General features: G+C 34.5%; 2 protein-coding genes across 4 annotated transcripts in view; one reads left to right on the top strand and one right to left on the bottom strand.

The window, feature by feature from the left end:
• Window positions 1-17,094, top strand: part of LOC145681001 (lysosomal aspartic protease-like) — a 163,561-nt gene that overhangs the window by 7,628 nt on the left and 138,839 nt on the right. For both annotated transcript variants that reach the window (XM_081752265.1, XM_081752264.1), the window contains exon 2: window positions 15,289-15,418. In XM_081752265.1, coding sequence (XP_081608391.1) covers window positions 15,347-15,418 — 72 coding nt within the window. In that variant the 5' untranslated portion in view covers window positions 15,289-15,346. The remainder of the gene's footprint in view (window positions 1-15,288; window positions 15,419-17,094) is intronic.
• Window positions 439-15,290, bottom strand: LOC145681002 (uncharacterized). Of its 2 annotated transcripts, none has more exons than XM_081752267.1 (7): window positions 14,513-15,290; window positions 11,972-12,312; window positions 8,969-9,143; window positions 7,568-7,746; window positions 5,627-5,786; window positions 4,407-4,537; window positions 439-1,474 (listed from the first exon to the last, which is right to left on the bottom strand). In XM_081752267.1, the coding sequence occupies exons 1-4, from the start codon at window positions 14,577-14,579 to the stop codon at window positions 7,637-7,639; spliced, it is 693 nt and encodes a 230-aa protein (XP_081608393.1). In that variant the 5' UTR covers window positions 14,580-15,290; the 3' UTR covers window positions 439-1,474; window positions 4,407-4,537; window positions 5,627-5,786; window positions 7,568-7,636. The 2 variants fall into 2 exon arrangements, with proteins under 2 accessions (XP_081608393.1, XP_081608392.1); XM_081752266.1 differs by lacking the exon at window positions 439-1,474 and adding an exon at window positions 2,139-2,676.

Genomic DNA, 17,094 nt, shown 5'->3' on the forward strand with positions numbered 1-17,094 from the left:
ACTTTTTTTTCTCTCGTGCTATATTCTGATGGAGATGTGTATGTTTACACAATTCCTTACATGTAACGTTTACGTATATGCTAACCTTCCATTTGGATATTTCAGAAGTTTTTGATGCGTGACCATTTTCGTAAGAAAGGAAAAAAAAAAGTTGCCATGACTTTTGCGGTAACCCACATATAAAGTTAGAAGTTATTGCTTCTAGTTATTAAGAACGTCTTCACAAATAAGATTTACATATACACTTTGAAGCAACATACGAAATATGTACACGAATACATGTAAATTTAAAATTCTATGTATATGTACACAAAGTTTCAAATCAATTTTTGAGGAAAATAAAACTATTTAATATATAAAGAATTTACACACAACATTTTCCTACAAAATCATTTTACTGTAAATAATAATAGTAAAAAAAAAAAAAAAAAACAGCAACTGAGTCAATGGCTTCAAAATTAAACAATGATATTAACATCTGTTAAAGTACTGAAAGTAAGATTTTTAGATCAAATGCAAAACTTCAAGAAAAACCGTAAAGAACTTAAAGCAAACTTATGCTGTAATTTTACTCCCAGTAAACAGCATTGAAGATTTTTCAAATAAATTAGAAACTAGTTGCTGAAAAACTTCGCATACGTATTTAAAATGTTAATGCAAGAAAAAAGTTTATCTACGACTTTGGTCGGAAATACATATTTACGTAACTGGGGCCAATTTAAGATAATCAGTAGAATTGTTCGCAGGAGCGGCTACAATGAATAAAACAACCGAGAAACGTCGCACACGTGTTCAGAACCTCACTATAAGTAAAGAGTTTATTTGCGACTTCGGTTGGAAAAGCCTAATTACAGAAATGAGGCCAATTGAAGGTAAGTAGAACATACTTACTTTTCCGTAATCAAACGTTTCGGATCAAATTAAAACAACCCTCTCGTATCGAGGTACTCAACCGTATGCAAAGTTCCTCGATTGTTTTATTCAATGTAGTATCCTACGATCAATTTAAATAATTACATTAATATATTGATAAATTGAGAAAACAACCAATTTTGTCACACCAAACCCTTTGTAGGCACGAAATCAAAGATATACAAAGACTGAAAAACATATAACTGAACCGGAATTCCAACCTGGAACCTCCCGCTTACCATGCAGATGCGCTACCACTGCACCATTCAGTCCGCTCCCAGAACAGCCATACATTCTTCCACCTTGTGGAACAGCATCGTTATAAAGAGTGAAAGAATGTATTGTTGTTACCGAGAGCGGACTGGGTAGCACATCTTCATGGTAAGACGAAGATCCCGGGTTCGAGTCACGGCTCAGACGCATTTCTTCACTCTTGTATGTCTTAAATTATCTTAAATTTGTGTCATCTGCATAATTAGGCGCTTCCGACCAAAGTTGCAAATAAACTTGGTTTTCTTATACTGAGGTCCTGAACACATATTCGAGGCTTGTCGGTTTATTCCTAGAATAGCATGCATGTACATGAATACATGTACATTTTCATGAAGTTCTAATACATGTACACACATATATGAACAAAGTGATAAATCAACTTTAGGAGAAAAATAGAACGAATTTAGGATATAAAGCATGTACTTACAATACTTTTCTACACAAGAATTTTATTATAACTGAGTATAGCAACTGAGCCATACAGACTTCAAAATTAAACAAAAATATTAAATTCAAAATTAAACAATGATATTAACATTTATCAACTGCTGACTGAAAATAAAATAGCATTTTAGGCCAAATATAAATCTTTTCAAAATTACATAACGAAACTAACTGTTTACTGAAGATAAAGTAACATTTTAGGCCAAATATAAATCTATTCAAAATTAAACAATGATATTAACATGTATCAACTGGTTAGTGAAAATAAAATAACATTTTTAGGCCAAATATAAATCTTTATAACAAAAAAGGTAAAAAACTGTGAGAAAAGTTATAAATTTACTCCCAGCAAACAGCATTGAAGATCTTTCAAATAAATTATAAACTATTCTTAACTGAGCTAGACAACGTGCTCAAGGGTGTGGACATATGTTTTAAAACTTTTTTGTGTTTAACGCAGAATTCCCTAAGGAAGGGGAACATCTTTGGCTTCTTCTGCAAAAAGTTGTATATGACATAAGTACTCCTCACGATAAACAGACGATACACTATTGTTGGATATGATTGTTTTTTTTTTTTTTAACTGATATGAAATATCTGTAAACAATAGTGGTCGAAACAGATACAACTACTGATATTTTATGCTTGCTTGAATCACGTTTCTCTAAACAAATGTTATTTCAGTACCATGCGTTATACGTAATTGAATGAATTATATGGAATTGTTTGTAACAATGCCTGTTTGTTCAATTTGCAAATCAAATTTTATGCTAGTAGCAACACTTATCCTTCATTTAAAGCTCAAACACAGAATATCCTTCAATGGAGTCTTTAGATGTATTGATGAAGGTTGTTTTCGCGAATTTCAAGGGGCCAAATCACTTAGAGTTCATTTTCGGAGGAAACACAAAAATCTATATTGCAGACGAAAGTTATTTAACGTAGCTGTATGTAAAGCAGCTCCTTATTCCGTAAGTGCCAACAACGAACACTCAACGAATGTTGCAGGTCTCTCGTTTCCATGAAAGGTTGAACATCACCCATTACCTGTTGGAATCAGAGAGAGGTTAACTGATCATGTTACATACTTAAATAATTTTTCTTACATATAAGAACAAAGACACTTCTTCTTCCTCAATAGTCTGAAGCATTATTTATTGTACATTTACAATGACATATGCATTTTGCGCCTATAAATATATGTTATTTTGAAGCTAACAAATTGATAAGTAATACTAATACTGCAAAGTTTTAAAAGCTCTTAAATGCTTTAAAAGCTGCAAAGGTTTTCAAAAGCTATTTATATCTGACTGCAAAAACGATACGTTCAAACAAGGACAGAAGCTACTAAATTACGAAAACTCGACAACTTGTCCTCAAATAGACTTAAGAACTTCCTCACTAGCATTTACCAACAGAGAATATAGAATAGATCACATTTATGCTCAGTAAGTGATTTTGGTTATTAAAATGAAATGAAATTTTTGAGTTTTATGCCCCACAGTTATGCCGGCTACGCTTAAGGAGACTGTGATGAGAAATGAATGAAATGGTGTAATGAAGAAAGTGGGAGAAAACTGGAGAACCTCGAGGAACCCACGCACACGGTGTTAGTTCACCACAAAGTTCACTTGGTTGGAGCAAGGTTTGAACCCGGGACCTCATGCACCAGAGATGAACGGTCTATCACTGAGCCACCGCGGCCACTGTTTGGTTATTATTAAATAAATGTATCGAGTTCGTATTTGTTCACATGTAATGAAACGTCGTAGCTCAGCTTCACACTCCGAAAACAGGGTTCTTGGCGTAACCTTAATTTTCTTTCCAACGTGTGTCTTTGAAGAGTGTGTGTGTGTGGGGGGGGGGAGAATTATTGGCGAGAACATTTTCATACCACTTTGAAAGGCACAAATTACTTTAGTTTACGCTACAGTCCTCCGAACTTAATGATCGGAGATAGGGGAAGAAGACCAACTCTATTAATAAACAAGTTGTTGAACCTTCGCTGTGTGATCTCCAAGCATACCCCAAAATCCCAGTCGGACTACGAACTGTGTTACGTATTCTAGAAAACTGAACCTTTCGTCCACGCCCGATACAATTGGATAATTATGGATAGCCAGCAATGGATAATAATCTACTTCTCTCTCTCGGGGGCGCGGTGTCTCAGTGGTAGAGCGTTCACTTCCGGTGGTTGGGGTCCTTGGTTTGATCCCAGCTCACGCCGTGTAGACTTTGTGGTGCACAAATATCGTGCTCGTGGGTTTTCTTGAGGTTCTCCCCTTTCCTCCCACTTTTTTCATTCCACCATTTCATTCATTTCTCATCATCACCGTCTCCTTTAGCCTAACCAGCATAACCGCGGGACGTAAAACTTAAAAATTTCACTTCATTTCTTTCTTTCTCTCTCGTCCTCACGTTATTTGAAATTAAGAATAAACTAAGTTATGTTTCTGTATGAAATATAATGCCAATCAGATGTTTATAAAGAGTTTGAAATGAAATGTGAGAGTTTATCTCAATAGTTTTTAAATGTTGCACTCCAGGCATGGGCCTAGTTGGCTAATAGCAAGTGCGACCCCGCTTCTGCCCCTCTTAAGATTTTCATTGCCTCTCTCCACCGAAATATTGATTTAACAGATCTAATTCTCATATTATTCATGCCCATGCCAGATCCATAAAAAGACGTAACTTTATTTTCTTAACAAAACATACGTAGTTGACACCTGATCTGGCTGACCATGATCAATCAATAGAATAAAATATACTTTACTTACATTAACATGACAGAAGAAACTATCCTGAGACTCTTTCACAGTTGGCTTCCAAATTTTCTTCGATGTTTTTATATGTGATGTTGACCTACACAGGGTACCAAGCAATAAAAGTAGTACACTGGATCTGGTATCTAAAAATAAAAATGAAAACTATACAATAGAATATAAAATAAAAAAATATTTTTACCGAAATTGTTTTTTATACGCGGACTCCTGCATTATTATATCTTCCATATAAAATCTTAAAAATTATATACTATTTCGATTAAAATGCCTACCGGACGTTTGACAGTAGTTTGCAGTGGCAAATGCCCCACCCATTACAGCTCTGTGAATCAATTCCATTATTTTCTATATTAATTTTAATGCTTAATGGTTTGAAACAAATCTGCAATGTTTGTGATGGATAAGAAAGAACTATATGAATGAAAGTCATTTTGTTTTTAGTAGTGAACTATTTTGCAGTGTTATAAAAATTATATCTTTAATCATTAGTAACTCAATATGAGTGAGTTTTGTTTTACAGTTGAAACTATGGTAGACTTAAAAACTATGCCAATTTAATAACAAAACCGCAAGTAGTAGACACATAACTTTCGGTTCCAATACAGGGAGAGAGAGATAATCTGTTCTTCGTGCGCTGAGTCTATAAGAAAAACAGATTTCTGCTATCCGTTATAATTATTAGGAATCAAAATTGAAACTACAATAACTACTAGTTTTTACTTCTCCCGGTTTCAGTAGAAAAAAAAAAAAATTCGGATGCTGTATGGATGCCACTATTTTACCGGAAGTAGTAGTATAGCTTTACTATTTTCGGTTTTTGTACAGAAACACCGGTTAATGTGTTTACTTTACTTGAGACGCTAAATCGAATCAGGGAAACAGTTTCTAACTATCAATAACCATGTTTGATTTATAACGATCAATGTTGAAACCCTAAACGACTGATTCATACCACTTCCGGTTTGAATAGAGGCTTATCTGGAGAAATGAGATCTACTCTTTGAATCAATGCTGAACAACTGAGTATATATTGTACGTATAGTGTCTACTACTTACAACCAATGTATAATTATTAATATGATCATTACCACATACTTGTTGCAATAAAACTGGATTCAGATAGAAAAATCTACTTCATTCATACAAGTAATTACAATTTCAAGTTAATGAAACAGAAACAAAGGAAGAATTAAAGAACACAAAAATAATATTACCTTCTGTAACACTTTCTGTGTCTAACAGACTTAAAAGTTCGACTGCTGGAGCGTCATGTAGCCGTTTCTTCATTAGTTTTTCCAATTTTTTACTGACAGAATCCCATTTCACGAACAAGGATGTATGATCAGGATATAAGTCTTTGAAATCTTGATCAATCTGGAAATGGAATTCCATTGTAGTAAAACATTTACATTAATAACATTATTTCATTAATTTTTAAGAATCACAACTTCCTTTACGTGCATAAATGAAATTTCTTAACTGTAACAATTTCAATACAAACTACTAGTTACAGCGTGTACTTTTATGGACTTGGACTTGGGTTCAAATTCAACCTGCTTTCCTCTGGTGTTATCCAACATCTTGAGGAAATTGACTTACTGGTAGCTTAAATAAGTAGACCACAAAAGCCAGAAACGTAGTGCAAGAAGATGTTACATTGACGATAATTGCCAGTTAGACCCATATTGAGGTTGTGGCATCACGGGCTTTCGTCGTGTTATAATGGTTTTTGGTTATATAGGTTAATGTAAACAAAGGTCTATTTACTCGGATAGATTAGGCAAGGATGGGGAAAGTATTGATCTGGACTTAATATTACAGGTACCATCCCGGTATTTGCTGGAATGACTGAGGAAAAATCCACGGAAATTTCAGTCACGATGACCGGATTTGAGCCCGGAAGCTTCCGAATGTAAAGCCAAGGTTCTACTTTCTGAAATAAGGCCGCTAGGGTTTCATATTAATTTGTCAAAGGACAAAGTGAAGAAAATTCTACAATATTGTTAGCGTTTATCAGACAATAAAACCACTATTTGCTATCTACTGAGTAAAAGAAAAAGACTTATTGAATCGAAAAGTACTTCATGCATTTAAAAAAATCACCGTCAAAGTTTCTATTGCTGTACGTATATGCTTGGTTGGTACGCAATCACAAGAAAGATTGTTTATCAGTCATGTAAGTATTGTTCTTCTGAGATCTCGCTTTCATGAGCAAGTGACATCGTGTTGTAAGAACTCAGTTCTCAATTGTTATCTTACTGAATATGATACGTTCCTTTCCATTGCAAGGTAAAGTCAGTGCACGTGTTCGTAATGTATGGCCACGTAATCATATGCGTCTTAAAAATGGAAACAATAATTTTAGGTTTAGAGTATTTGTTTTCAGACTTGCGATTGAGCTTTTCATCTAGTTGTTCAAAGGAAGATCGAGTTGCTAATAAACTGAACTTAATCCTTTCCCACTTTGTGTTACATGCATGTGGATGAATATGTTATAAAGAACCAGCAAAAAAGATTATTAGACATGTTTTAGTTCTTTTAATATGCAATCTAAATACAATGCAAAATGTTAACTTTTTGAAAAGGAAACTGCAAAAACTTTCCAGATTCATTGATTGCCTCTATCCTCTTTCATCACCGGAGCTAAACAGGAAGGAATCTATAGTTTGTAGTTGAATCTGAATTACTTTTATAAAATTATACACCTACCGGGCATCGAACCGATAACCACCAACCTACAGGCAGTTCAGACCTGCTTCAAGATATCTCAACATTCATGAACAGATATTACATAAGAGGACAAGGAAGTAATTCATGTCCACCATTTATATATATTTTTATTATGGTTTTATGACAACTAAGGTCTATTAGCTCACACATACAAATACCTACACTAGTATATGTCATTTCAATATTCAGTATGACTATCCTGAAGGCTTTTACTATTTTCTTGTCAAACGCGACACAATTTTAAAGAAAACTTCTGTTCTAAAAAGTACGTTATGAAAAAATCAACTTCTGGACGTGAGCAAAAGATTTTGTATGAGTGTTCTCAGCCCCAAAGAATAATTCAATGCTTGTAAATTATGGCCTATTCAGTAACAACACAGTCCTTAGTAGTAAAACAGAATGCAGGTTAATTAAATGAATCTTACCAATGTATATCCCAAAGGCTGCTTCAATGCTGGCCAAGTTGAAATTATTTCATGAACAGTTTTGCCCTCTTACTTGCATCGAACTTTCAACGTTTTCTTCCAGTGATCAAGTACTTCCTGCCAGGGCTCGACACTATGCTTTAGCCACGCTAAGCTGTTTTCAATATCTATGCCACATTCTGAAAGAGAAGAATAAACTTACCAAACAGATCTGCATTACATTAAAAACTCAATAAATAAATTCCTATATTTTTTCAAATATCAGTTAAAATGATTCTATATTTTCATAAGTCTTCTGTACAAGTATTTATATCCATATGTAATATATAATAAAGAAAGAAATATATTTACAAAAAAAAAAAAAAAAAAAAAAAAGTCCTGGAACTGTTCCTGTGAAGCTGAACTTGAAATTTGCCTTCATATGGTAATCTATATTTCCGGCACAAATATCGAATGCCTTTCATCAGAATGGTTTAATTCTTCAAATATGTAGAACTGATGTAAATTACATGTTCTAGCTTAGTACTTCAATGGTATAACGTAATAGTGGTACTATATAAGTATAATGACTATCTACGACGAAGAAAGTCGCAAAAATATTTAGTAATAAATGCTACTTATGATTTCTTATCAACAAAGTAACTCTTGTAATGAAGGATTTGAAGATTAAGCATACAAAATTTGGACTTGTTCAGTCTTGTAAATAGAAACACATAGAAATTAAGTATCGATTAATTTAGTGCACTATTTAATCCTTAATAGATTAGTTGGTTGCTTAACTGAAGAGTAGGTGAAAAATTTCTCTACTGTAGTTTCATGTTGTAAACAGTAACAATATCTACACAGTCCCATTATTACCTTATACTATTGAAATACTCAGCTTGAACGCATATACACTTTACGTTTTGAGCCATCCTGATGAAAGGCACACGATATTTTTGCCAGAAATACATATGAACATTGAAGAACCACGTTTTAATCTTACAGGAACACTTTCAGGTTAGTATCGACTTATATTAATGTGTTCCATACGTTCAATTAGCAGGAAAATAAAACTAAACCATTTTTTAAAACATGGTTCTTGCAAACCCTGGCACAAAATAGGTAAATCATTGGCAGTTTTTAAAGTATGATCGGGGCCTCGGTGGTTCAGTGGTAGAGGGTTGACCTCTGACGTGTGAGATACTTTGTTTGATTCCAAATCGCGCTAAGTGACACCGTGTGTGTGGATTTGTCGGAGTTCTCCCGTTCCTTCCCCCTTTATTCATTTCTTATCATCATTATCATTATCTTTAGTCTACCTGGCATAACTGGGACGTAAAACTGAAAGATTTCCTTTCATTTTTAAAAGTATGATCAGAGATGAATAAATCATTTACTAGATTACATTTTAAACATTACCATCTAGTGTAGAAGTTCCAGTGTCACGCTTTTCTCTTGACGGACCAGCACGTGACTTTGCAACAACGCCAAACTTTCTTAACGACTTGCGTGTATTTCTATATTTGTCAACGAGTTTTCCTTTTGAAATCTTCTGATTTGGACTTTGTGACTTCGGTGGAATATAATACACTTCCTAAAAAAGACATTGTTACTGTAAGATTTAGAATTATAAACTTAATAAATGAAATTATGTATATAAAAAAAACATTTCAGACAATTACAGAATAATTTATCATATTTATACTCTTCTATGTGATGTTCTACTTTTAGTATAGCATACGTTTTCTACAAACAAACCCTCAATTCTGCATGGGGTATTCTCGCATATATATATATATATATTGGGGGAGTGGTGTGGAATAGATAAACTATTTTTCTCTCATTGTCACATAGACTGGTAACATTACAAAGCACAACTTACGATTTCCAGCACAACTTACGATTTTACCCTATAAAGTCAGCTTATTTCCTTCCCCACCTTATTTGCTTCAATAGTTCTCCAAGTTCTCGTCAAACCCATTCTCCCACGTTAAAAGGTCGAAGTTATGCTATTCAAATGTCCAGTAGTAACATAGATTGAAAGTTATGTGAATAAAGTGTCTATATAATAACTGAAACGTTAGTTATATGCATACCTGACATTCCGTTGGAAACAGCTCAGTTATCTGTAATGCCAAATGTTGAAATATTTCATTGCAAAGAGTTTCATTCATTTCCATAAAATGATCAATTAATATTGTAACTAACTGCTTCCTAGTAATAGCAGACAATTTGTTGTTTTGAAGGTATTCATTGCAAACTTTCCTGCCTGTTAAGCTCTGTTTTAGAAAAGTCTCAAGATTGTGAGAAAAAAACAAACAGCATTACATGTACGATTACGTTATTCAAGATCATTTAATCGAAATCACTGAAATAGAATTTCAATTTTGCATTTCTGTATAAATTAATTGCTGATTAACTTCTGTTGAAGGATAACCATATTTAATAATAAATAACTATATAAATAAATAAATGAATAATAATTATGAATAGAAATCAAACTGATAATTTCTGCTTTTCACGTATTCTTTCCACAAGTTATTAGTGATTGATATTCAAAGAAACACAATTTTGCTTAAAATATACAATGTCCCTCAATACATTTAAGTCTGTTTGTTCTATAAACTAAGGACATTAACTTACGAGGAGTTTACAGCAGCATTGCTGTTTTCACTTCAAACATGATTACTATGTTCACAAGGTCACGTATTTTTGCTTCGGACAAGTTCTGAACTGTGGTTTGCGTGTAGCGAGATCAATTTCCGGTGGGGATGTCTTGAACGCACTACAGCCGTTCGGAACCCAGAGGTTCGATAGAAAGAATTATTCTTCTAGTTAGTTCCCATGGCATAAGCGTAGGAAGTATTTGTATTCGTGCAACATATGCGAAGAAAACATACGGACCCTGCACATATCTTATAAACATTATGCTGTCACTAAGCAGAAGTGTTCGACTTTACAAACACATACATCTAATATATATAGCAACTTCACACTTTTTACAATTCCATGAGCAATTGAAGGCTTTATTTTTACTTTTTTAGGAAAAGTGTCATGGTGATATGCGTGGCCTTTCGGAACGTTTAAATGTATTCCTTAATGTGATAAGCGCAAATAATCACTACTACATACACATCACTGCACGAAATTATCATATTCCTAAACTAGAGCTCATGCGGCTAAATCCGAGATGTATACATTTTCCCTTGGTTTGGGATTTAATATTTTATCACTAAAATTATAGTTTTACAATTTTCAAATAATTCCATAGTATTTAATAATTATATCTTATATTCATGTCATGGGAGGCAAATAAGCCCTGTGCAGCTCTAAAATTGCAATATTGTTATAATGACGCTTATGAAATGACACCATTACTATATACACGAATCTTTCGGTTTATTGTTTGACAAATACTAAAGTGTATAGACCTGGCGTGACAAGAAACGAAAGTTGGTATTTTAGTATGATCTATTTTTACTAACTCCAAGAAAATATACATTTTATAGATAAACGCATTTTTTTTTTTTTTTTTAAGAAAATCGAGAAGATTTTTTCATTCAAATCTTTTTCGTCAAAAGTACTTGTCAAATGTTTCCCGACCATATATCAACAGTTGATTTAGCTTCATAGGCTAAAGGAGACGGAATAAATACAAACGAATTATGATTAGGAACATAAGAGCAGAGATGCTGTTTACCTAGATCAAATTTTATACGAAATCGAATCCGGGTATTTTCACTTGTAGTTAATAAATACTGAGGTAGTACCTTTAAGGTTTGCACCTTTTCCTCCTGTTCCTTTACAATTTTAAAGATCCTGCATATTGTGGTGTCATTTCGCTTAAATTGAAATAACCAAAAATATAACTGAATACCAATCTCCTCGCCCTCCCAGCTACTCTAGTGGATAACGGGTGTATCATTGATGTATGTGGTCCGGATTCAATTCCCGGTGTGAGCACAAAAACATTTGCGAACGTTCACTTTCATTAATCATCTGTTTACTTTAGTCTAAACGGCATAACCGTGGGACGTTACAAAAACTCTTTGAATGCATCTGATGCTTTCCTCGTATCGTGATGCAAATAAATTTTCTCGGGGTATCAGCCAGGTGATGTGTTTGTTGTGGAAAGTCTGGAGAACAGACATTGTTCTCATGATACTGACCCTGATGATGAGAACAACGTCTGTTCTCGAAACTTTGGACAACGAGCACAACACGTGATTGATATCCCGAGAAAAGTTACTTGCACCAACAAAGATGGAATAAATAACACGCAGGCTGTCACCAGATTGAAAAGTGAACGCAAAAATCTTTTACATTTCGACTGATAATGAATCACATTTGCACAGTTCATATGTGCAGCATAAGTATCACTGTATCAATTGATATTCAAGTGACTAAAGACAGAACACTTACAAAATCTGTCAGCTTGAAGAGCTTCGGACTCCGAGACTCTGTAGAGAAATTTGTTTCTCGTTTCAGCATCGTATCAGTTCCTCTTTTAGTTGGTGCTGGCATGGAACAACTGCTTTCTGTAGTTTCAGATCGAACTGACACTGAGTCATCTGGCGTTGACACTGATGGTGAAGCAAATGAGAGAGAACCGTCATCTAGCACATCATAAATTTCAACTGTGTTTGTTTCTACAAATTCCTTAAATTTTGCTAAGAACTTTGCACGTATCCCTATTTTGGGAATTAACTGAGTAATTAGTTCATCAGTTAATGAATTAAATGCTGCTTCGTCGATTTCCTGTTCTGAAATGTAGATTGAAAGTTCATAATTAACCAGATATTTACTGAATATCAAAAAAGAATTATACAATGGTGAAAGCATTTAAGTTTTATTACACTACCAAGCGAAATTTGGTATGTTACGCGATCATGTGCCACACAAAGAGTATAGGAAGTTGCTCACCCCAGTTTTTTTTTTCTTGGGCTTTACAGAAATGGGTGTATTTGGGCAAAGCTAAAGAGAAAAATGTTCATGGTAACTTCATACTTCAGCTTCATACTGTAAAAGTTACAATGGTATAGAAGCAACAACAAGAATTTAAGAGCATTTTTAACTCATGCAAATAATTTTGTAATTTGGTGCATAACGAGTACCTATGGATAACAATAAGTCTAATGCTAACCGATTGTTTTCAACGACTTATGTACTTCTAACAAACAAGGAAAGGTTCTATGGAGAAATCATAGCCTGTCTCCTCTCTCTCTCTCTCCTCTTTGCAATTTCTGACATTGGTCGTTTTGTTCCAAACCGCAGAATTATCTTTTGGAGATAATACACTATTCTCTGAATGCTTTGAAGAATGTAATATTTTCCGAATACGTAATAGAAGTTACCTAATAAGAAGTATACACTCGAATATATATAGGGAGGGGATAGTGGTTCATGTTACGGAAGCACAATTTTGTAAAATTTACAGAAGAAATATGACATAGCGTACACAAGCTGAATTTTACGTTTACAAGTGGAGCGTTACTAGTGTCAAAGTATGACAAGTGCTATTGAAACTCGTATCATTGCAATATCCCACTTCTTTTCATATCTTTACTTACGCGTATACCCAGCATCACTGACGTGCCCGCTCCCTGCGATGCTGCTTCGGCCCACCAAATTTGCTTTGCCCTGACTGTTAGATAGCATTCGCGCTTTTTAGTGCCCACCTAAATGAAAAAAAATGAAATGAAATCTTTAAGTTTTACGTCCCACGGTTATGCCGGTGAGGCTAAAGGAGACGGTGATGATGAGAGATGAGTGAAATGGTGGAATGAAGAAAGTGGGAGGAAACGGGAGAACCCCGAGAAAACCCACGAGCACGGTGTTTGTCCACCACAAAGTTCACTTGGCGGGGGAGGGATCGAACCCGGGACCCCAAGCACCAGAGGTGAACGCTCTACCACTGAGCCACCGCGCCCCCCTAAATGCACGCTTTTATCAGCGTATGTCACGAGAAATATCGATTTCAAAGGTAAGGATTCTATATTTGGGTTCCATGAAATGTTCTTTCAAAATTATGCTTTAGGTTATATTTCGGATGACATTTAGTATCTCTCCCAAATCCATCGACGGCTCAGGACCCAGTACTGTGACTTAGAGTAAGCTGTTGTTAACTACCTCGTTTATGCGAATACCCACCGTCGCTGACGCGTTTGCTCCCTACGGACGCAAATCGTTTTTAACTGTCGGGGCCCCGCTGCTACGCTTCTGTTCTGACTCTGTTCGATAGCATAAATGGTTTTCCGTGTCCATATAGCACAAGTTGGTTAGTGTTTTATGCGTAGTTTTTTATGCTATACGTTCGCACTGTACTTATACTCATGACTACTTTATATTTACAAATAACGAATGGTAACCCCTACCAAGTAAGTCAGAGTCAATACCAAGTGATCTGGAGGAGAAACTAAATAATACACCATATTTCTTCCGTAAACTTTAGAATTTTGTTCATCTGTAAACTATAAATGCACCAATTTATTTTGCAAACTACCAGCGTTAGTGTCACTTTATTTACCCCTTTCCGGAAGTATCTAGTGGTAATAGAAATTACCCCAACTCTTGCCCCTGCAATTTTATACCCTGCTCTAGTGTCGTCAATGCCCCCCTTATCTATATGTAAGGGCCTAGGTTTAACTTAATAATGCCCGCTCCGGGTGGTATACCGGTACTCACTTTGAAGCGAGAAATTCCTCTTTATTAATTCTATGAAAATGGATTAAAAATTCCCTAACCTTAAGCTAACCCGTTCCTACTCTTACCTTACTCTAATGTACCCTACCCTACTCTATTCTACACCCTTTGAAAGCGGTTCTACATATCGATGCGCAGCTGGGGCGTGCATTGTAAAGTTTACCAAAGGTGTATTTGATACGCCAAATTTACAGCCAATAGAATAAGTACATATGAACTAACAGCAAAATTAATAGCCTATATACGAAAAAGTACACTTACCTTGAAACATGTCGATTAGCTGCGGTAAATTCCAGCTTCTTAATAAATTTATAACATAGGCATCCATTACGTCGTTGAAAAGTGAAAATTACTCGTTGAGAAAGTTGTATAGTGCAAACCAACCTCATTTACACACAGTTCTTTTACTTCCAAGACATGTCCCTTATGATTGTTGCCCTACGTTTTCTTTTCCTTTTTATTTTTACGGTATAAAGCGCTAATGCGATCCACACTTTCGTAATCGAAATGTTTACACAGAATGCAAATAAACACATGTGACGTTGTAACTAAACATTTTGGTCAGGAAAACCAAATAATTACCAAATCAGTTAAAATTTGGTTCGCATAACCAAATTAATCAACCAAATGTTCTGACCAAAAAATATAGTGTTCATGACCAAACACGTTTGGTCAAAATGACCAAATTTTGGTTAAATTAACCAAAAAAACTGACCAAATGCTCTGACCAAACAAATTTGGTATTCCTGACCAAGCCCTTTTTTTCAGTGTACAATTGTTATCTTACAGCAAAGTTCTCAGTGTTTCGATAAGCTGTGGAAGGCAACAAATATGCGCTGGAATCATTCGTAACATAGGGCCCCCTTGAAGTAGTCATCTCCAGGACCCCAAAAACCTTAATACTTCTCTGTAAATATGCGTATACCAATTAGTAGTTTGGTAATAGAATATTCAGAATTTTCAGTTTCAGTTAGTTGATTCATCAGCGTTCAACTGATTAACTCACACTACTCACTAAACATTATTTATTTTTAAAGGATTCCATTGCAAAGGATAAAGATACCACTCAATGCAATCAGGCAAGTTGGAGGAGACATGCCATGTGTTAATTTGACATTTGACAAGAATGATCAACGATTTGTTGAACCTCTGTGGAACTGCCAGGATGTGAGTATAATTTTTCTACTTCCTTTTATCTGGTTTACCCGTTTTTTACTTTACGAAAAATATCCTTGTAACTGCTGAAAGGAAGGGAAGTTTAATCTCTGTTTCCAGAAGTTTCAAAATAGAAACTTAATCTAAACAAAATTATATTTTTTTTCAAAAAGCAATTAAAACATTTAGAAAATTGTATCACAAATATGTATATTATTTTTTGTACCAGGGTTGTATAAAATTCATGATTTTGTTATTTTAATTACAAGTGGTTTATGAAAAATACAGTGTAAAAATGTGTTGTAAAATTACAACGAATCATTAATAAATATAGCACGTGACGTCACTATTAAATTACATTACAGTCAGAACCGTAAGTACAAGCTTACGGGTAGGTCTCTCAGACGTCCCGGTTTAGCCGGAACAGTCCCAAATTTACATATGATATGACGCCCAGAAATTGTCCAAAACTCCAAATGTCCTGGATTCGCTCTAATAATTCCGATTTTATTTGTCATCCATATCCAACTGATAGGCATAATCTGGTCTCAATTAATTACTTTCGGTCAGTTGTCCTTTCCTTAAATTAATTTTGAAATTTCAGCAAGAATTAACTGCATAACTATGAATATAATGTAGTTAAATTTTCATAGCATGAGCCAGTATTTTAGTCAAGAAATCTGGAACACCTACTTACAAGCAAACGTTCATGGTGACCCTTTCTTCTTGTTCCGGTTTAGATTCTCTGTGAGAGAGCATAAAATAATATATTTTCACAATCATTCACTTTCATTAATTGTCCGTCCGTCTTCTTTAGCATAGAGGAACATTAAACTAAAAAATAAACCATTTTTCCCTCTCCCGGTTTTTGACACTTAAAATCTTAACAAATTTTAAAATAAATGAATTACTTTTATATTTGCGACATTAAAATCTGCAAGTCTAGATATAATTTATATGCAAAATATATCAAATTTGTTTTCAGATTAATGTCGTTTAAAATGTATTGCAGTATTCTATAAGATTTTTCATACCTTAATTTTCCTTCCACCTTGCTTTCACTTAGGAAGAGTTGTCTATTACCTATTCGAAGCCCGATTTCGTAGCCATGGCCTGCTCAGTGGAAAGAAATGACTATCCCTTCAATTTTTCTTGACTTTTAAAATGTTTGTTTCAGATAAGTTTTTCATTATTTTAGTTTTGTAAAATGAACTTTCTGTGTTATGACCAGGCCCGTGCTGGCCCACCGGGACACCGGGATGTATAAATAAAAGTACAAGTTTTTTGTAATAAATTCTTACAGTTTTATTTGTAAAGAATCAGTGAAATTTGCAGTGCGCCCTTTACATTAGGCGCCCTTCCGAGACCACATCAAAGATGAACGATTTTATTTACTCTTCTGCATAGCACAGTTCTGTACAATAAATACACACAGTTACTGTTGGCGAAGAACCCGTGAAAGGTACAGTACTCCCTTTACATACGGCGCCCTACGAAACATCACATTGTAGATAAGTGGTTTTAGTTATCCTGTATACCAGCTTTGTTTAATAAATTCAAATACTGACTGTTAGTACAGAACCTGTGAAGAATACAAGGCGCCCTTTACACAAGATGCTCTGCGAAATATCACGTTGTTTTTTTTTAAATTTTATTGTTCTGTATTTCAGTTTAGTATTATAAATTCA

The sequence above is a fragment of the Thermobia domestica genome, chromosome 3, assembly GCF_964235325.1.
Source record: "Thermobia domestica chromosome 3, izTheDome1.hap1.1, whole genome shotgun sequence".
Taxonomy (NCBI): Eukaryota; Metazoa; Arthropoda; class Insecta; order Zygentoma; family Lepismatidae; genus Thermobia; species Thermobia domestica.